The sequence below is a fragment of the Babylonia areolata genome, chromosome 27 (assembly GCF_041734735.1).
Source record: "Babylonia areolata isolate BAREFJ2019XMU chromosome 27, ASM4173473v1, whole genome shotgun sequence".
Classification (NCBI taxonomy): Eukaryota; Metazoa; Mollusca; class Gastropoda; order Neogastropoda; family Buccinidae; genus Babylonia; species Babylonia areolata.
This window is the reverse complement of record NC_134902.1, coordinates 41,568,533-41,590,739: the sequence shown is the minus strand read 5'-3', so window position 1 is coordinate 41,590,739 and position 22,207 is coordinate 41,568,533. Positions and strand designations below refer to the sequence as shown.

Below are 22,207 nucleotides of genomic sequence, written 5' to 3'. Positions count from 1 at the left end.
GATTTTATTTTTTCATTTCAGCAACACTGATTACAAATGTAGTTACGTCCTATTATCATTATTATTATGAGTAGTAGTAGTAGTAGTAGTAGTAGTAGTAGTAGTAGTTTTTGCTGTTGTTGTTTTTGTTGTTGTTGTTGTTGTGGCTATTTGTTTGGAGGACCAGATGTTGCTGAGGGTGATGAAGGCTGCTGTGCCTTTGCCTTCTCTGGAAGAGACATCCTTGCTATTGCCGCCCTGTTTATCAACAATACTGCCGAGATAGCTGAAGGAGTGATGGCCTAGAGGTAACCTAGGAAGCGAGAGAATCTGAGCGCGCTGGTTCGAATTACCGCTCAGCCGCCGATATTTTCTCCCCTTCCACTAGACCTTGAGTGGTGGTCTGGACGCTAGTCATTCGGATGAGACGATAAACTGAGGTCCCGTGTGCAGCATGCACTTAGCTCGCGTAAAAGAACACACGGTAACAAAAGGGTTGTTCCTTGCAAAATTCTGTAGAAAAATCCACTTCGATAGGAAAAAACAAATAAAACTGCACGCAGGAAAAAAAAACCCAAAATAGTTGACGCTGTAGTGTAGCGACGAGCTCTCCCTTGGGAGAACAGTACGAACTTCACACAGAGAAATCTGTTGTGACAAAAAGAGAAATACAATACATTTTTTATGTATCGGCTCAGCACCTGTGTGACTGGTGTGTTGTGTTGTATAATGTTGTCCTCCAAAGAAATGACAACCAAAATATCCATCTTCCTCTCCAATGTGAAGTCCGTCCTTATCGACGGCTCAGAGACCTGGAGAATGAGCAAAACGGCGCTGCAGAAAATCCAGACCTTTATCAACTGTTGTCTGAGGCATTTTAAGATCTGTTGGCCAGATAAAAGTAGAAACGAGGACCTGTGGCAAAGAGGGGGGCAGGAACCAGTGGAGAAACAGGTCTTGAGACGAAAGTGGGGATGGACTGGTCATACCTTGAGGAAATCACCATCCAGCACTACACGCCAGGCCCTGACCTGGAACCCCCAGGGGGGGAGAAGGAAGAGAGGACGGCCCAAGAACAGCTGGAGGCGGGACAGTGAAGCAGAGCTGAAGAGGCTGAGATCCAGCTGGAGGGATGCAGAAAGAACAGCCCCGAGTCGGGACAGTGAAGCAGAGCTGAAGAGGCTGAGATCCAGCTGGAGGGATGCAGAAAGGACAGCCCCGAGTCGGGACACTGAAGCAGAACTGAAGAGGCTGAGATCCAGCTGGAGGGATGCAGAAAGAACAGCTGGAGGAGGGACAGTGAAGCAGAGCTGAAGAGGCTGGGATCCAGCTGGAGGGATGCACAAAGGACAGCTGGAGGAGGGACAGTGAAGCAGAGCTGAAGAGGCTGGGATCCAGCTGGAGGGATGCAGAAAGGACAGCTGGAGGAGGGACAGTGAAGCAGAGCTGAAGAGGCTGGGATCCAGCTGGAGGGATGCAGAAAGGACAGCTGGAGGAGGGACAGTGAAGCAGAGCTGAAGAGGCTGGGATCCAGCTGGAGGGATGCAGAAAGGACAGCTGGAGGAGGGACAGTGAAGCAGAGCTGAAGAGGCTGGGATCCAGCTGGAGGGATGCAGAAAGAACAGCCCAGAGTCGGGATCGGTGGAGAAACGTCGTTGATGGGCTGTGCTCCACAGGGAGCGATGGACCTGAGGAAGGGTGGTATTACCATTATTATAACGCTTGAAGCGGATTTCTCATTGATTCCATAACACTTAAACAAAAGTGATGGAGTCAATGTGCAGTTCAGTTCAGTTCAGTTCAGTTCAGTTCAGTTCAGTTCAGCTCAGCTCAGTTCAGTTACTCAGGGAGTCTTCACTGCGCCCGGACAAATCCATATATGCTTCACCACATCTGCGTCACCCAACGCTCTTAGTCTGACCTTGGAGGGGGTACAATAAAATGAAGTAAGATACAAAAAATAGATGAGTAATCACCATCATCACCATCATCACCATTATCATCATCACCATCAGCATCATCATCACCATCATCATCACCATCACCATCATCCTCACCATCATCACCATCATCACCATCATCACCATCATCATCACCATCATCATCACCATCATCATCACCATTATCATCATCACCATCAGCATCAGCATTATCATCACCATCACCATCATCACCATCATCATCACCATCATCATCACCATCATCATCACCATCACCATCATCCTCACCATCATCACCATCATCATCATCACCATCATCACCATCATCATCATCACCATCATCATCACCATCATCATCACCATCATCACCATCATCACCATTATCATCATCACCATCATCATCATCAGCATCATCATCACCATTATCATCATCACCATCATCATCACCATCATCATCATCAGCATCATCATCACCATTATCATCATCACCATCATCATCACCATCATCACCATTATCACCATCATCACCATTATCATCATCACCATCATCATCACCATCATCACCATCACCATCATCCTCACCATCATCACCATTATCATCATCACCATCATCATCAGCATCATCACCATCATCACCATCATCATCATCACCATCACCATCAGCATTATCATCAGCATCATGGTGTTTGTATGAAGCTCTGACAAATGGAGGGATATGAGACGTGTAGAATTATTCTCAATACATGAATTCACATGAAGAGAGAGAGAGAGACAGAGAAACACAGAGACAGACAGAGACAGACACACAGAGAGAATGAATGAATGAATGAATGGTTTATTCATTTATAGGCCATTGCCCCTTATGAAAGGGTGTCACAATTTCTTCCTAGACATCGCATCGTGCATTGAAAAATGACATTCGTTCAGATAACATAAATATATCATACCTTAATTTTAAGTAATATGTCCTCACCTTAGTAATACATAATACACATCATGAAACATATTGTATTCAATTGACATTTATACACCTAAATGATATATGATATACGCTAAATAATAACTCTTACATGCGTGGCTAATGACACTCAGTTACGTTATACACATCGTCCGTATGTAGTCGTTACTGGATACACTAAGACATAAGAACAGATCGGAGCTTAAACGATTTATACAGATACATTGATAGGTTTCTAATAGTTTGTTCATGCGCTGATGCCATAAGTAACGACAGTCTAAACTGACGTGGGAACTTAAAATATTTCAATGGTATGCACTGTACTCTTAAATTATACAAGACAGGACAGGACAGAACAAAATGCACCTCATTTTCTTTCTCCATCTGGCAAAGTGGACATAATAAGTCAGCCTCGTTCTGCATTCTATAACGATAACTATGTTCAGCAATATCGGAAATATCCAGTCTGAATCTTGTCATTGTATACCTTAAATATCTATCTAGATTCATTAGTAAATATGTTTTGATATCAGGTATAGTACAAAAAGTTCTGTAAACATTAAATCTTTCACTATTTTTTACATGAAAGTCCCATTCTTGCCATCTACATAGAATTAACCTTTCCTTGAAAACCCGAAGAAACTCGACAATTCCTTCTACACCTTGGTTAAGCCACACATTACCAAAACCAAACATGCACAACTTAGAACGTATGTTAGTAGCCCAGTTTGTTTTACCACGTGCATCAAGATCGAATAACATTTTGTAGGCTTTGTGAGGTAATCTAGACTCATGCATTCTTACTAATTTTAGCCAGTATTTAATGCACTTCATAACTGAATTTATATAAATGGGATACCTGTTTGTTTCTCCATATACAAAATCATTAGGTGTTCGTGTAGACACAGAGAGACAGAGAGAGAGAGGGGGGGAGAGACAGAAAGAGAGAGAGACAGAGACAGTTGTTCACTCTTAAGAGTTTTATATAGTTACCTGTGGATTATCCCCTGAGAAAGAAATGTGTCAATACAAATTCGCTTTTTTTTCTAGACTGACATAGCCTTTTAGTCGTGAATATGCTGCACAGAATTTACAGACAGTTCATAACAAATACATGGTCACCTTGATGGGTTTAGATGGATTACAAAGAGAGGTCCGTGCCAAATTATGGATAGTTTCAGTTTACTTGAGACTGGATGTTTCTCTGCAATCAGCACACAGGAGTAAGGAGCAAGTTCTCCACAGTGTTCAACAGCTGTTGCTTGCTGGGAATGTTAACCTTCCTTCGTGGGTACCAAACTGCTGACGTGAGCATTAATGAGAGATCTGTAAACTCCCGCCCTCCCCCACCCCAACCCCCACTCACCCCCACCCCAACCCCCACTCACCCACATTTCTTCTTTCTCAAACACCCAGCTCATCAGTTTTTTGGGGTTTAATTTTTTTTTTTTTTAGGTTTTACGGACTCGTTTCTGAGGCTTCTTCTCTTCCCTGTGGAAATGAAGACATTGGCGCTTGAATGTATCATTCATTCTATGAAATGAAGACACTGGCGCTTGAATGTATCATTCATTCTATGAAATGAAGACACTGGCGCTTGAATGTATCATTCATTCTATGAAATGAAGGCACTGGCGCTTGAATGTAGCATTCATTCTAGGAAATGAAGGCACTGGCGCTTGAATGTATCATTCATTCTAGGAAATGAAGACACTGGCGCTTGAATGTATCATTCATTCTATGAAATGAAGACACTGGCGCTTGAATGTATCATTCATTCTATGAAATGAAGACACTGGCGCTTGAATGTATCATTCATTCTATGAAATGAAGACACTGGCGCTTGAATGTATCATTCATTCTATGAAATGAAGACATTGGCGCTTGAATGTATCATTCATTCTATGAAATGAAGACACTGGCGCTTGAATGTATCATTCATTCTATGAAATGAAGACACTGGCGCTTGAATGTATCATTCATTCTATGAAATGAAGACACTGGCGCTTGAATGTATAATTCATTCTATGAAATGAAGACATTGGCGCTTGAATGTATCATTCATTCTATGAAATGAAGACATTGGCGCTTGAATGTATCATTCATTGAATGTATAATTCATTCTATTTTTAGCACATCGCGCACCACCCAGAGAGCCCTTCAGGCTTGCAGTGCAGTGTCCAGTTGTTGTTGTTGTTGTTGTTTTGTTGTTCTTGTTGTTGTTGTTGTTTTGTTGTTCTTGTTGTTGTTGTTGTTGTTTTGTTGTTCTTGTTGTTGTTGTTGTTGTTGTTTTGTTGTTGTTTTGTTGTTGTTGTTGTTTTGTTGTTGTTGTTGTTGTTTTGTTGTTGTTGTTGTTGTTGTTTTGTTGTTGTTGTTGTTGTTGTTGTTGTTTTGTTGTTGTTGTTTTGTTGTTGTTGTTGTTGTTTTGTTGTTGTTGTTGTTGTTGTTGTTGTTGTTGTTTTGTTGTTGTTGTTGTTGTTGTTGTTGTTGTTGTTGTTGTTGTTGTTGTTTGTCTTGGCATTTACTCCAGAGAGCACGGTAAACACCTCACAATTTGTCCGTTTCAGATGCAGCAGGTCGCGGGGCTGCAAAGCTACTGGGCAGCCGCATGTTTGGCCGGCTGACCAGCCCAGTGGTGTGCCCCAGCCAGGGCAGCTGGCACTGCCTCAACGTGGACTATGACTTTCAGGACGGGCGGCTCACTGTGTACCTGAACGACGTGTCAATGGTGGGCCTCGTTTTCCGCGGTTCGAAGGCCTCCGGGCATCTCGAGACCCCTGTGGTGACGCAGAGAAACAGGGCGTTCAAGGTGAGTGTCGGTTGTTTCCCCCTGACCAGCGACTGTGGTGATTCATGACAGTACCCCCTGTTACTGGTTAGTACAGTGTTTTACAATCCTTGCCACGAGGAGCAAGGTGGCACAGTGGTCAGGACGCTCATCCTCCAACACACAGTCCGCGAGGGTCTGGGTTCGAATCCCGCTCTCGCTCTCTCTCCCAACTTTGACTGGAAAATCGAACTGAACGTCTAGTCGTTCGGACGAGACGAGAAACCGAGGTCCCGTGTGCATCTGCCTAGCCTACATGGATTTGTCCGAACGCAGTGACGCCATGAGAAACTGAAAGTGAAAGCCTTGACCAGCGACATGTGTGATTTCATACTGTTTCCCCCTTTTACTGAATAACATCATTAGGGTTTGTACAATCCTTGTCAGGAGGGTTTGACGAGGGCCCATGACCTGAGATCGTGGCAAAGACTGCACGAACAACAACTGTGACGTCCAGACTCCAAAGCAGTCAGGATACAAGAACATGTAGTCTGATCCACCTGGTGAGCTCCTTGCCTTGCCAATCTTCCTCTTTGCCTGCGAAACTTGGACACTCTCGGCAGACATTCAAAGAAAGATCCTGGCAACAGAAATGAGACACCATAAAACAGATCTTGGGCACCACTACACAGATCATGTGACAAACGAAGAGGTCCTCAGCCAGATCCAGCAAGCAGTACGACCTCCTGATGACCTCCCCACAGATGTCAAGAAACGGAAAATGAAGAGGTATGGACGTGTTTCCCGTTCAACACGACTTGCGGACTATCTTGCAAAGGACAGTTGGAGGAAGCCACACAAGAGAAAGACAGATGAAGAGTGGACAGACAATGTCCAAGAGTGGAAAGACAATGTCCAAGAGTGGAAAGACAATGTCCAAGAGTGGAAAGACAGATGAAGAGTGGACAGACAATGTCCAAGAGTGGACAGACAATGTCCAAGAGTGGACAGACAATGTCCAAGAGTGGAAAGACAATGTCCAAGAGTGGAAAGACAGATGAAGAGTGGAAAGACAATGTCCAAGAGTGGAAAGACAATGTCCAAGAGTGGACAGACAGATGAAGAGTGGAAAGACAATGTCCAAGAGTGGACAGACAATGTCCAAGAGTGGACAGACAGATGAAGAGTGGACAGACAATGTCCAAGAGTGGACAGACAATGTCCAAGAGTGGAAAGACAGATGAAGAGTGGAAAGACAATGTCCAAGAGTGGACAGACAATGTCCAAGAGTGGACAGACAGATGAAGAGTGGAAAGACAATGTCCAAGAGTGGACAGACAATGTCCAAGAGTGGAAAGACAATGTCCAAGAGTGGACAGACAATGTCCAAGAGTGGACAGACAATGTCCAAGAGTGGAAAGACAGATGAAGAGTGGAAAGACAATGTCCAAGAGTGGACAGACAATGTCCAAGAGTGGACAGACAATGTCCAAGAGTGGAAAGACAATGTCCAAGAGTGGAAAGACAGATGAAGAGTGGACAGACAATGTCCAAGAGTGGACAGACAATGTCCAAGAGTGGACAGACAATGTCCAAGAGTGGAAAGACAGATGAAGAGTGGACAGACAATGTCCAAGAGTGGACAGACAGATGAAGAGTGGAAAGACAATGTCCAAGAGTGGAAAGACAATGTCCAAGAGTGGACAGACAATGTCCAAGAGTGGAAAGACAATGTCCAAGAGGTCCAAGAGTGGACAGGAACGAATCTGGCGGACTCCCTGACAGCGGTAGAGGACAGTGATGTCGTCATCATTTACTGCTGCCCCAACGACAGTAACAGTGATGTCGTCATCATTTACTGCTGCCCCAACGACAGTGACAGAAATCAAGGCATAGGTAACAGGTTATAGATAGATAGATAGATGTATATTATATTATATCATATTATATTATATTATATTATATTATATAAAATCTGGCTGTATGTATGTATGAAGGTATCATGTCTGTATGAATGGCTTACTGTCTCAAAGTTCCTATATAAGTGTATCTTGTATGTCAGTCTGTTTCTGATTCTTTGGTTACAGATATGTAGGTACAAGTGTCTGTTTCTAATTATATATATATAGACATGTAGGTACATGTGTTGTTTCTAAGTCTATATACATAGATATGCAGGTAAAAGTGTCTGTCTCGAATTTTATATATATATATATATATATATATATATATATATATATATATATATATATATATATATGCATACAGACATGTAGGTAATTGATTATGTTTGTTTTAATTCATGTACATAGATACGTACATATATACAGACATGTAGGAAAATGATTATGTTTGTTTCTAAATCATGTACATAGATACGTACGTATATACAGACATGTAGGTAAATGATTATGTTTGTTTCTAATTCATGTACATAGATACGTACGTATATACAGACATGTCATGTACATATATACGTACGTACAAGTGTGTGTCGGCTTTACGCTCGGCTTATATCACAGGCTGACATCAGTTCACAGCTGAAGAAGGAAGATCAAATCGCGATTGAAACATGTGTGTGTGAATGGATGGATGGATGGATGGATGGCTCAGTGGATCGATCGATCTATGTATGTATGTATCGATACGGTTTATTCACTGTTTCAGTTGATCATCGATGCTGCTCGGGACTACAATGACAGCAACCGAATGCTCGTCCAGTCCATCGAGTTCAAAGATTCACCTTGTGAAGACACTTCTGCACCTCGACCATCCACAACACCAACAACATCAGCAACATCAGCAGCTTCAGCAACATCAACAGCATCTCCAGGATCTACAGCACCAACACCAGCACTTTCTACATCAGCGTCAACAACATCAGGAACGTCAACAACTTCACCAAATGCTAATGCAACATCCGCAGCAGAGACAGTCACATCGCAAACATCAGGTAAAAACTGACCCCAAAAATGTGTAGTTCTGCGGAATGTCAAAAGAAATGGATGAATGGGTGGATGCGTGGATGTATGTGTAAATGGACGTACTTGTCCATGGATGGGGTGGATGTATGTGTAAATGGACGGACTTGTGCATGGGTGGGGTGGATGTATGTGTAAATGGACGTACTTGTCCATGGGTGGGGTGGATGTATGTGTAAATGGACGGACTTGTCCATGGATGGGGTGGATGTATGTGTAAATGGACGGACTTGTCCATGGGTGGGGTGGATGTATGTGTAAATGGACGGACTTGTCCATGGATGGGGTGGATGTATGTGTAAATGGACGTACTTGTCCATGGGTGGGGTGGATGTATGTGTAAATGGACGGACTTGTCCATGGATGGGGTGGATGTATGTGTAAATGGACGGACTTGTCCATGGATGGGGTGGATGTATGTGTAAATGGACGGACTTGTCCATGGATGGGGTGGATGTATGTGTAAATGGACGTACTTGTCCATGGATGGGGTGGATGTATGTGTAAATGGACGGACTTGTCCATGGATGGGGTGGATGTATGTGTAAATGGACGGACTTGTGCATGGGTGGGGTGGATGTATGCGTGTAAAAGGGATGGATGGAGGGAGGGAGGGAGGGAGGAATGGATTGGTGGTGGACAGACGGGTGGATGCGTGAAGGGGTAGGTGGGTAGACGGATGGGTGGGTCGTTAGATGTAAGCGTGGGTGGGTGGAGGGATGGGTGGGTCGTCAGATGTAAGCGTGGGTGGGTGGAGGGATGGATGGGTGGGTGGGTGGAGGGATGTATGAATGGGTGGATGGATGGGCGAATGAATCGCTTTGTGAATTGGTGGGGGGGTTGGGGGGGGCAGGCGGGGGGGTGGATGTATAGATGGATTAATTAATGGATGGGTAGGTGGATGGGTGGATTAATGGATGGGTAGGTGGATGGGTGGATTAATGGATGGATAGGTGGGTGGATTAATGGATGGATAGGTGGGTGGATTAATGGATGGATAGGTGGGTGAATGGGTAGGTGGATGGATGTGTGGATTAATGGATGGATGTGTGGATTAATGGATGGATAGGTGGATGGATGTGTGGATTAATGGATGGGTAGGTGGATGGATGTGTGGATTAATGGATGGATGTGTGGATTAATGGATGGATAGGTGGATGGATGGATGGATTAATGGATGGGAAGGTGGATGGATGGATGGATTAATGGATGGGTAGGTGGATGGATGGATGGATTAATGGATGGGTAGGTGGATGGATGGATGGATTAATGGATGGGAAGGTGGATGGATGGATTAATGGGTGGATAGGTGGATGGATGGATGGATTAATGGATGGGTAGGTGGATGGATGGATGGATTAATGGATGGGAAGGTGGATGGATGGATTAATGGGTGGATAGGTGGATGGATGGATAGATTAATGGATGGGTAGGTGGATGGATGGATAGATTAATGGATGGGTAGGTGGATGGATGGATTAATGGGTGGATAGGTGGATGGATGGATTAATGGGTGGATAGGTGGATGATGGATGGAATAATGGATGAGCGGGTAGGTGGATGGATGGATTAATGGATGGGTAGGTGGATGGATGGATTAATGGGTGGATAGGTGGATGGATGGATTAATGGGTGGATAGGTGGATGATGGATAGATTAATGGATGAGTAGGTGGATGGATGGATTAATGGAGGAGTAGGTGGATGGATGAATGGATGAGCGGGTAGGTGGATGGGAAGATTGATGGATGGGTGGCTGGATGGGTGAGTAGATGCATGGATTGGTGGATGTATGGATGGATGGGAGTGTACAATGTTCAGCACGACATTTTGCATTTTGCTGCCTTTGAATTGTACCATCTGACACAATTGGTCAGTTATGACGTCACGAGATGTGTTCCTTCCGAATGAAGCTTTTAGTTGCTAAAACAGCCCTTGTCGATATAAAGTTTACAATGTGTGTGTGTGTGTGTGTGTGTGTGTGTGTGTGTGTGTGTGTGTGTGTGTGTGTGTGTGTGTGTGTGTCCGTTTCCAATAACTTCAAGAATTAAAACAAAGTGGATGAATATAATCTCCTCATGCCTGACGGAATGCAATGCACTTTGTGGTTCCAGACCAAAGTGAAAGTCCGGAAGGTTCCTCAGACAGCAGCATCGTTCTCCCTGTGGCTGTCAGCAGCGGCTTGCTCGTCGTCATTGTGTGTGGGCTGGTGGGCGGTGTGCTGATCGGGTTAGTCATGTGTTGTGTTGTGTTGTGTTGTGTTGTGTTGTGTTGTATCGTTGATGTTGTTGTTGTTCTTCTTCTGCTGCTTCTCCTCCTCCTCCTCTTTCTTCTTCTTCTTCCTCTTCTTCTTCTTCTTAATTACAACATTTGATCATTGAGGACAACTGGTGACGAACATTTTACAACGTGCGTTTGCGAGAAAGAGACTTGCTTATATGCCCGATTCATTCAGGCATGACTGCTGGACCTTTGAAAACCAAGTTAAAAGAATAACAGGTCGCGTGGAATCAAAGGTATCTTGAGGTGAAGATAAAACCAAATTACTCATCTTCATCTTAAGGTACCTTTCATTTTACACCACCTATAATAATATGTAGCTAAGAATGTTTCCTCTCTCTCTCTCTCTCTCTCTCTCTCTCTCTCTCTCTCTCTCTCTCTCTCTCTCTCTCTCTCAGATTACAAGTCCAGAAGAAACGACAAACCAGCAGTCCAGACGAGAAGGGAGACCAGAGCATGCCAGGGCAAGTGCCGAGCACGTCAGCAGGTGGGTAGATCTTGTATTGTATTGTATTGTATTGTATTGTATTGTATTGTATTGTATTATTTCGCCACAACACATTTCACTGCTTGAACTACGGGCCACAGTAAAGCGCCAGCCACTTTCTTTGCTGTTCTGTCTGCAGGAGTGTTCTGCTCACTGACACAGTGGATTGTTCAGTGTTCTGTTCACTGACACAGTGGATTGTTCAGTGTTCTGTTCACTGACACAGTGGATTGTTCAGTGTTCTGTTCACTGACACAGTGGATTGTTCAGTGTTCTCTTCACTGACACAGTGGATTGTTCAGTGTTCTGTTCACTGACACAGTGGATTGTTCAGTGTTCTGTTCACTGACACAGTGGATTGTTCAGTGTTCTGCTCACTGACACAGTGGATTGTTCAGTGTTCTGTTCACTGACACAGTGGATTGTTCAGTGTTCTGTTCACTGACACAGTGGATTGTTCAGTGTTCTGTTCACTGACACAGTGGATTGTTCAGTGTTCTGTTCACTGACACAGTGGATTGTTCAGTGTTCTGTTCACTGACACAGTGGATTGTTCAGTGTTCTGTTCACTGACACAGTGGATTGTTCAGTGTTCTGTTCACTGACACAGTGGATTGTTCAGTGTTCTGTTCACTGACACAGTGGATTGTTCAGTGTTCTGTTCACTGACACAGTGGATTGTTCAGTGTTCTGTTCACTGACACAGTGGATTGTTCAGGGTTCTGTTCACTGACACAGTGGATTGTTCAGTGTTCTGTTCACTGACACAGTGGATTGTTCACTGTTCTGTTCACTGACACAGTGGATTGTTCACTGTTCTGTTCACTGACACAGTGGATTGTTCAGTGTTCTGTTCACTGACACAGTGGATTGTTCAGTGTTCTGCAGGAGTGTTCTGTTCACTGACACAGTGGATTGTTCAGTGTTCTGTTCACTGACACAGTGGATTGTTCAGGGTTCTCATCACTGACACAGTGGATTGTTCAGGGTTCTGTTCACTGACATAGTGGATTGTTCAGTGTTCTCTTCACTGACACAGTGGATTGTTCAGTGTTCTGTTCACTGACACAGTGGATTGTTCAGTGTTCTGTTCACTGACACAGTGGATTGTTCAGTGTTCTGTTCAGTGACACAGTGGGTTGTTCAGTGTTCTCTTCACTGACACAGTGGATTGTTCAGTGTTCTGTTCACTGACACAGTGGATTGTTCAGTGTTCTGTTCACTGACACAGTGGATTGTTCAGTGTTCTGTTCACTGACACAGTGGATTGTTCAGTGTTCTGTTCACTGACACAGTGGATTGTTCAGTGTTCTGTTCACTGACACAGTGGATTGTTCAGTGTTCTGTTCACTGACACAGTGGATTGTTCAGTGTTCTGCAGGAGTGTTCTGTTCACTGACACAGTGGATTGTTCAGTGTTCTGTTCACTGACACAGTGGATTGTTCAGTGTTCTGTTCACTGACACAGTGGATTGTTCAGTGTTCTGTTCACTGACACAGTGGATTGTTCAGGGTTCTGTTCACTGACACAGTGGATTGTTCAGTGTTCTGTTCACTGACACAGTGGATTGTTCAGTGTTCTGTTCACTGACACAGTGGATTGTTCAGTGTTCTGTTCACTGACACAGTGGATTGTTCAGGGTTCTGTTCACTGACACAGTGGGTTGTTCAGTGTTCTGTTCACTGACACAGTGGGTTGTTCAGTGTTCTGTTCACTGACACAGTGGATTGTTCAGTGTTCTGTTTACTGACACAGTGGATTGTTCAGTGTTCTGTTCACTGACACAGTGGATTGTTCAGTGTTCTGTTCACTGACACAGTGGGTTGTTCAGGGTTCTGTTCACTGACACAGAGGATTGTTCAGTGTTCTGTTCACTGACACAGTGGATTGTTCAGTGTTCTGCTCACTGACACAGTGGGTTGTTCAGTGTTCTGCAGGAGTGTTCTGTTTACTGACACAGTGGGTTGTTCAGTGTTCTGTTTACTGACACAGTGGGTTGTTCAGTGTTCTGCAGGAGTGTTCTGTTCACTGACACAGTGGATTGTTCAGTGTTCTGTTCACTGACACAGTGGATTGTTCAGTGTTCTGTTCACTGACACAGTGGGTTGTTCAGTGTTCTCTTCACTGACACAGTAGATTGTTCAGTGTTCTCTTCACTGACACAGTGGATTGTTCAGTGTTCTGTTTACTGACACAGTGGATTGTTCAGTGTTCTGTTCACTGACACAGTGGGTTGTTCAGTGTTCTGTTCACTGACACAGTGGGTTGTTCAGTGTTCTGTTCACTGACACAGTGGATTGTTCAGTGTTCTGTTCACTGACACAGTGGATTGTTCAGTGTTCTGTTCACTGACACAGTGGATTGTTCAGTGTTCTGTTCACTGACACAGTGGATTGTTCAGGGTTCTGTTCACTGACACAGTGGATTGTTCAGGGTTCTGTTCACTGACACAGTGGATTGTTCAGTGTTCTGTTCACTGACACAGTGGATTGTTCAGTGTTCTGTTCACTGACACAGTGGATTGTTCAGGGTTCTGTTCACTGACACAGTGGGTTGTTCAGTGTTCTGCTCACTGACACAGTGGGTTGTTCAGTGTTCTGTTCACTGACACAGTGGATTGTTCAGTGTTCTGTTCACTGACACAGTGGATTGTTCAGTGTTCTGTTCACTGACACAGTGGGTTGTTCAGTGTTCTGTTCACTGACACAGTGGGTTGTTCAGTGTTCTGTTCACTGACACAGTGGATTGTTCAGGGTTCTGTTCACTGACACAGTGGATTGTTCAGTGTTCTGTTCACTGACACAGTGGGTTGTTCAGTGTTCTGTTCACTGACACAGTGGATTGTTCAGTGTTCTGTTTACTGACACAGTGGGTTGTTCAGTGTTCTGTTCACTGACACAGTGGATTGTTCAGTGTTCTGTTTACTGACACAGTGGGTTGTTCAGTGTTCTGCAGGAGTGTTCTGTTCACTGACACAGTGGATTGTTCAGTGTTCTGTTCACTGACACAGTGGATTGTTCAGTGTTCTGTTCACTGACACAGTGGATTGTTCGGTGTTCTCTTCACTGACACAGTGGATTGTTCGGTCCTGTGCAGCACACTTACTTATGCATGTCCTTTGTGTTTCTTTTTCTCTTACGTCTTTATGCGTTAATCCATTGTGATGTATTACATTTGTAACGATAAGCGTTAAGTTTATATGTATTGGAAAGAAAAGTTGACGTTATTTAACATTTTTGATAAAACTGGATTTTTCTACAGAATTGTGCCACGGACAATTCTTTGTCGCAGTTTATTCTTAAGTGCAGTAAGTGCATGCTGCTCACGGGACCTCGGTTCACCGTCTCCTCCTGTGGCGACCAGTTGTTCGTTCTCTCCACATCTCTTGGTGCAGTGGTGGGTGCAGTGGTGGGTACAGTGGTGGGTGCAGTGGTACAGTGGTGGGTGCAGTGGTGGGTGCAGTGGTGGGTGCAGTGGTACAGTGGTGGGTGGTGGGTACAGTGGTGGGTACAGTGGTGGGTACAGTGGTGGGTGCAGTGGTACAGTGGTGGGTGGTGGGTACAGTGGTGGGTGCAGTGGTGGGTCCAGTGGTGGGTGCAGTGGTGGGTACAGTGGTGGGTGCAGTGGTACAGTGGTGGGTACAGTGGTGGGTACAGTGGTGGGTGCAGTGGTGGGTACAGTGGTGGGTACAGTGGTGGGTGCAGTGTTGGGTGCAGTGGTGGGTACAGTGGTGGGTGCAGTGTTGGGTGCAGTGGTGGGTACAGTGGTGGGTGCAGTGTTGGGTGCAGTGGTGGGTGCAGTGGTGGGTGGTGGGTACAGTGGTGGGTACAGTGGTGGGTGCAGTGGTGGGTGCAGTGGTGGGTACAGTGGTGGGTGCAGTGTTGGGTGCAGTGGTGGGTACAGTGGTGGGTACAGTGGTGCAGTGGTGGGTGCAGTGGTGGGTACAGTGGTGGGTACAGTGGTGGGTGCAGTGGTACAGTGGTGGGTACAGTGGTGGGTACAGTGGTGGGTGCAGTGGTGGGTACAGTGGTGGGTGCAGTGGTGGGTACAGTGGTGGGTACAGTGGTGGGTGCAGTGGTGGGTACAGTGGTGGGTACAGTGGTGGGTGCAGTGGTGGGTGCAGTGGTACAGTGGTGGGTACAGTGGTGGGTACAGTGGTGGGTGCAGTGGTGGGTGCAGTGGTGGGTGCAGTGGTGGGTGCAGTGGTGGGTGCAGTGGTGGGTACAGTGGTGGGTGCAGTGGTGGGTGCAGTGGTGGGTACAGTGGTGGGTGCAGTGGTGGGTGCAGTGGTACAGTGGTGGGTGCAGTGGTGGGTGCAGTGGTGGGTGCAGTGGTACAGTGGTGGGTGCAGTGGTGGGTGCAGTGGTGGGTGCAGTGGTACAGTGTTGGGTGCAGTGGTGGGTACAGTGGTGTGTGCAGTGGTGCAGTGGTGGGTACAGTGGTGCAGTGGTGGGTACAGTGGTGCAGTGGTGGGTACAGTGGTGGGTGCAGTGGTGGGTGCAGTGGTGGGTACAGTGGTGGGTACAGTGGTGGGTGCAATGGTGGGTACAGTGGTGCAGTGGTGGGTACAGTGGTGGGTGCAGTGGTGGGTGGTGGGTACAGTGGTGGGTACAGTGGTGGGTGCAGTGGTGGGTACAGTGGTGGGTACAGTGGTGGGTACAGTGGTGGGTGCAGTGGTGGGTGCAGTGGTGGGTACAGTGGTGGGTGCAGTGGTGGGTACAGTGGTGGGTGCAGTGGTGGGTACAGTGGTGGGTGGTGGGTACAGTGGTGGGTGCAGTGGTGGGTACAGTGGTGGGTGCAGTGGTGGGTGGTGGGTACAGTGGTGGGTGCAGTGGTGGGTACAGTGGTGGGTGCAGTGGTGGGTGCAGTGGTGGGTGCAGTGGTACAGTGTTGGGTGCAGTGGTGGGTGCAGTGGTGGGTACAGTGGTGGGTACAGTGGTGGGTGCAGTGGTGGGTGCAGTGGTGGGTGCAGTGGGGGGTACAGTGGTGGGTGCAGTGGTACAGTGGTGGGTACAGTGGTGGGTACAGTGGGGGGTACAGTGGTGGTTACAGTGGTGGGTGCAGTGGTGGGTACAGTGGTGGGTACAGTGGGGGGTACAGTGGTGGTTACAGTGGTGGGTGCAGTGGTGGGTGCAGTGGTGGGTACAGTGGTGGGTGCAGTGGTGGGTGCAGTGGTGGGTGTAGTGGTGGGTACAGTGGTGGGTGTAGTGGTGGGTGCAGTGGTGGGTGCAGTGGTGGTGTAGTGGTGGGTACAGTGGTGGGTGCAGTGGTGGGTGCAGTGGTGGGTACAGTGGTGGGTGTAGTGGTGGGTACAGTGGTGGGTGCAGTGGTGGGTGCAGTGGTGGGTGCAGTGGTACAGTGGTGGGTGCAGTGGTGGGTACAGTGGTGGCCTTGAGGTGAAGCACTGGACTAGGAGGCCAGTGACCACGGGTTGTGTCCAATGTATGCACCATGACTTTTACTGTCTGGTCCCTGCGCTACACCTTGACTGGTGGTCTGGGTGCTAGTTATTCTGGCTGTCTGAAAAGAGTGAAATATTGACTGTCTCAAAAGAGTGAAATATTGACTGTCTGAAGAGGGGTGAAGTCCTGACTGTCTGAAAAGAGTGAAATATTGACTGTCTGAAGAGGGGTGAAGTCCTGACTGTCTGAAAAGAGTGAAATATTGACTGTCTGAAGAGGGGTGAAGTCCTGACTGTCTGAAAAGAGTGAAATATTGACTGTCTGAAGAGGGGTGAAGCCTGACTGTCTGAAAAGGGGTGAAATATTGACTGTCTGAAGAGGGGTGACATATTGACTGTCTGAAAAGAGTGAAACATTGACTGTCTGAAGAGGGGTGAAATATTGACTGTCTGAAAAGAGTGAAATGTTGACTGTCTGAAGAGGGGTGAAATATTGACTGCCTGAAAAGAGTGAAATGTTGACTGTCTGAAGAGGGGTGAAGTCCTGACTGTCTGAAAATGGGTGAAGTCCTGTCTGTCTGAAGGGATGAAGTTCTGACTGTCTGAAGAAGGGTGAAGTGCTGACTGTCTGAAGAAGGGTGAAGTCCTGACTATCTGAAGGGGTGAAGTCCTGTCTGTCTGAAGAAGGGTGAAGTCCTGACTATCTGAAGGGGTGAAGTCCTGTCTGTCTGAAGAAGGGTGAAGTCCTGACTATCTGAAGGGGTGAAGTCCTGTCTGTCTGAAGAAGGGTGAAGTCCTGACTATCTGAAGGGGTGAAGTCCTGTCTGTCTGAAGAAGGGTGAAGTCCTGTCTGTCTGAAGAAGGGTGGTCCTGACTATCTGAAGGGATGAAGTCCTGACTGTCTGAAGAAGGGTGAAGTTCTGACTGTCTGAAGAAGGGTGAAGTCCTGTCTGTCTGAAGAAGGGTGAAGTGCTGACTATCTGAAGGGGTGAAGTCCTGTCTGTCTGAAGAAGGGTGAAGTCCTGACTATCTGAAGGGGTGAAGTCCTGTCTGTCTGAAGAAGGGTGAAGTCCTGACTATCTGAAGGGATGAAGTCCTGACTGTCTGAAGAAGGGTGAAGTTCTGACTGTCTGAAGGGGTGAAGTCCTGTCTGTCTGAAGAAGGGTGAAGTCCTGACTGTCTGAAGGGGTGAAGTCCTGTCTGTCTGAAGAAGGGTGAAGTCCTGTCTGTCTGAAGAAGGGTGAAGTCCTGACTATCTGAAGAGGGGTGAAGTCCTGTCTGTCTGAAGAAGGGTGAAGTCCTGTCTGTCTGAAGGGGTGAAGTCCTGACTATCTGAAGAGGGGTGAAGTCCTGACTGTCTGAAGAAGGGTGAAGTCCTGTCTGTCTGAAGGGGTGAAGTCCTGTCTGTCTGAAGAAGGGTGAAGTCCTGACTATCTGAAGAGGGGTGAAGTCCTGTCTGTCTGAAGAAGGGTGAAGTCCTGTCTGTCTGAAGAAGGGTGAAGTCCTGACTATCTGAAGGGGTGAAGTCCTGTCTGTCTGAAGAAGGGTGAAGTCCTGTCTGTCTGAAGAAGGGTGAAGTCCTGACTATCTGAAGGGGTGAAGTCCTGTCTGTCTGAAGAAGGGTGAAGTCCTGACTGTCTGAAGAGGGGTGAAGTCTTGGCTGTTATAGGTGCGAAAGGACATTTTTGTTTACTTTTTTTCTTTGCCAAACAGATAATAAGGAAAATATAGGATGAACTTCACAACAGTTAAAAAAAAATGAAGAACACTTTCAGAACATTTCTTACACAAGGTAAGGTACTCGAATTGCCTAAATATCAAACAGGTTGAAATAAGGTGAGGTACTCGAAGTGCCAACAGGTTGAAATAAGTAGTGCCAACAGGTTGAAAGAAGGTAAGGTACCCGAAGTGCCAACAGGTTGAAATAAGGTAAGGTACCCGAAGTGCCAACAGGTTGAAATAAGGTAAGGTACTCGAAGTGCCAACAGGTTGAAATAAGGTAAGGTACTCGAAGTGCCAACAGGTTGAAATAAGGTAAGGTACTCGAAGTGCCAACAGGTTGAAATAAGGTAAGATACCCGAAGTGCCAACAGGTTGAAAGAAGGTAAGGTACCCGAAGTGCCAACAGGTTGAAATAAGGTAAGGTACCCGAAGTGCCAACAGGTTGAAATAAGGTAAGGTACCCGAAGTGCCAACAGGTTGAAATAGGGTAAGGTACCCGAAGTGACAACAGGTTGAAAGAAGTGACACGTTCAACCCAAGTCCTGTAGCGTGGCACTGGAAATGCATGACGTCACAGTGGAAAGTAAGTGATACGATAAAGCCATGACTTTGAGATGAGGCACGGAAAATGTGTGATGTCACAGTGGAAAGTAAGTGATACGATAAAGCCATGACTTTGAGATGAGGCACGGAAAATGTGTGATGTCACAGTGGAAAGTAAGTGATACGATAAAGCCATGACTTTGAGATGAGGCACGGAAAATGTGTGATGTCACAGTGGAAAGTAAGTGATACGATAAAGCCATGACTTTGAGATGAGGCACGGAAAATGTGTGATGTCACAGTGGAAAGTAAGTGATACGATAAAGCCATGACTTTGAGATGAGGCACGGAAAATGAGTGATGTCACAGGTTAAAACAGGGACACAGGTGACCGTGCCCTCCGAGTGACGCACTGGAAATAATCATATGAACTCACAGGTCGAAACACCTCATTTGCGAACCCGCGTCCTCTATAGGAAGTTCTGAAAATTCATGATGTGCCAAGTTTGAATGAGTGACATATGTAACTGGTGTCCTGGAAATTAGGTCATAAGAATCCAAACTATTACAAAAGTGACACGCGTGACACGTTTAACCCACGTCCAACAGCTGACAGTTTGGACATGCATAATGTCACAGGTAAAGTGAGTGACACATTTAACCCATGTCCTACGAGTGACACGCTGGAAATACATGACGTCACAGATAAAGTGACACATTTAACCCATGTCCCACAGAAGACACGCTGGAAATGTATGATGTCACAGGTAAAGTGACACATTTAACCCATGTCCCACAGGTGACACACTGGAAATGTATGATGTCACAGGTAAAGTGACACATTTAACCCATGTCCCACAGGTGACACACTGGAAATGTATGATGTCACAGGTAAAGTGACACATTTAACCCATGTCCCACAGGTGACACACTGGAAATGTATGATGTCACAGGTAAAGTGACACATTTAACCCATGTCCCACAGGTGACACACTGGAAATGTATGATGTCACAGGTAAAGTGACACATTTAACCCATGTCCCACAGGTGACACACTGGAAATGTATGATGTCACAGGTAAAGTGACACATTTAACCCATGTCCCACAGGTGACACACTGGAAATGTATGATGTCACAGGTAAAGTGACACATTTAACCCATGTCCCACAGGTGACACACTGGAAATGTATGATGTCACAGGTAAAGTGACACATTTAACCCATGTCCCACAGGTGACACACTGGAAATGTATGATGTCACAGGTAAAGTGACACATTTAACCCATTTCCCACAGGTGACACACTGGAAATGCATGATGTCACAGGTAAAGTGAATGACACATTTAACCCATGTCTCACAGAAGAGGACCTTGACGAACACCACTACTCGGAAATTCCTGACGCTATCGCCAGCGTATCTGCCCACATCCCCACCCACGTCATTCTGGAGAATGCCAGACATGGCTACCTCACGCCTCTGCCGGAGCGGCCACGAGTCACCCACGACATCCCAGAGAATGCCAGAGATGGCTACCTCACGCCTCTGCCGGAGTGGCCACGAGTCACCCACGACATCCCAGAGAATGCCAGAGATGGCTACCTCACGCCTCTGCCGGAGCGGCCACGAGTCACCCACGACATCCCAGGGAATGAAAGAGATGGCTACCTCACGCCTCTGCCGGAGCGGCCACGAGTCACCCATGTGTAAGAACACGGCGCGCAGGTGTCGTCTTTGTCTACCGGAAAAAATGATACCACAGCAAAAGCTAAGTTATTCAGTTCCAATCTACCTTTATCCCTTATTCGTATCTGAAACTCCATGAGGCGCACAAGTGGTGGTTGTCTGTAATGCGCAGTCATGTGTCCTGGTGATCAGAATTAACATTGTTTTTGTTCATGTAAGTTAGCGTCTTTTCCTTTCCATTTCCATTGCTGTTGTTTCTTTGTTCCGGTCAACGCTTTATCAGCTCGTGTTTGTTGTGCTCAATGTTTGAGTGTTGATTGCTGCATTGCATTGTCCTGGAACAAAAACCGAAAACTGGTTTTAAGATTCCCATTGTTAATCAAGTGTTATTTTAACAGCTGTGACTTCGTTACTTGATGCGAGAAATCTTGTACATGTATAAACCTGTTACTTGAAAATGTTTGGCCAAATCCTACAAATGTATAAACCGTTTACATGAAAACACACACACACACACACACACACACACACACACACACACACACACACACACAAACAAACAAACAAACAAACAAACAAACAAACAAAACAAAACAAAACAAAAAGAAACAAACAAAAAAACAACAACAAAAAACACCCAGTCTGTACGAAGGGATTGGTTCAGTTCAGAACATGCCGGATTTAGTCAGCCACGCTCAGCGGCCCTTTCAGGACTGTAAACGTGGGAAATAAAAAGATTCAAAATGAAATTAAAATATTCAAAGAAAACCACTTTATTTTCAAACTGGCCAAAACGCAGCGATTGGTTATCAAGTTTGTCACAAGTCCAACTCTGAAAGTGGAACACGTTTCAGCTGAGGCTGAAAGGTTATCTTGCTTGCCAGATATTTACCTTTAAATCTGCAAATCAACAGACCAAACTAAACTTTCAGAATGACTTTAGAAAACAGATAAAATCTGAAGAAATAAATGCATTGCTTGGCAATGGAATGTGTTGAATCATGTAGGTTGTGGTAACCACACCAAAAAACAAGTGAAGACGACCCAAAAAAGGGAAACTGTAAATACTTTATTTGAGCTTTGTTTTCTTTGCTTTGTTCTTTTATGGTGAGGTGGAGGGGGGGGGGTGTCTTTTTTTCGTTTTCTACGATATGTTCTGATGACGTTATTTGCTTTATGTTGTTGCTCTTGTGATTATGCCCCCTTTGTTTGCTCTTACAATACAATACAACACAATACAACACAATATAATACATATTTATTTGTATTTGTATTTCTCTTTTTATCACAACAGATTTCTATGTGTGAAATTTGGGCTGCTCTCCCCAGGGAGGGTGCGTCGCTACACTACAGCGCCACCCATTTTTTTGTGTTTTTTCCTGTGTGCAGTTTTATTTGTTTTTCCTACTGAAGTGGATTTTTCTACAGAATTTTGCCAGGAACAACCCTTTTGTTGCCGTGGGTT

The 22,207-nt window shown here is 45.7% G+C and overlaps 1 protein-coding gene across 2 annotated transcripts in view; it reads left to right on the top strand.

Moving 5' to 3' along the window:
* LOC143301375 (uncharacterized) overlaps window positions 1–21,842 on the top strand; it is a 27,725-nt gene extending 5,883 nt beyond the window's left edge. Inside the window, exons 6-10 of one of the 2 annotated variants that reach the window (XM_076615618.1) lie at window positions 5,445–5,686; window positions 8,312–8,597; window positions 10,739–10,853; window positions 11,303–11,391; window positions 20,420–21,842. In XM_076615618.1, coding sequence (XP_076471733.1) covers window positions 5,445–5,686; window positions 8,312–8,597; window positions 10,739–10,853; window positions 11,303–11,391; window positions 20,420–20,766 — 1,079 coding nt within the window. In that variant the 3' untranslated portion in view covers window positions 20,767–21,842. The remainder of the gene's footprint in view (window positions 1–5,444; window positions 5,687–8,311; window positions 8,598–10,738; window positions 10,854–11,302; window positions 11,392–20,419) is intronic. The other variant, XM_076615617.1, reaches the window with a different exon arrangement.
* Window positions 21,843–22,207: the final 365 nt, after the last annotated feature.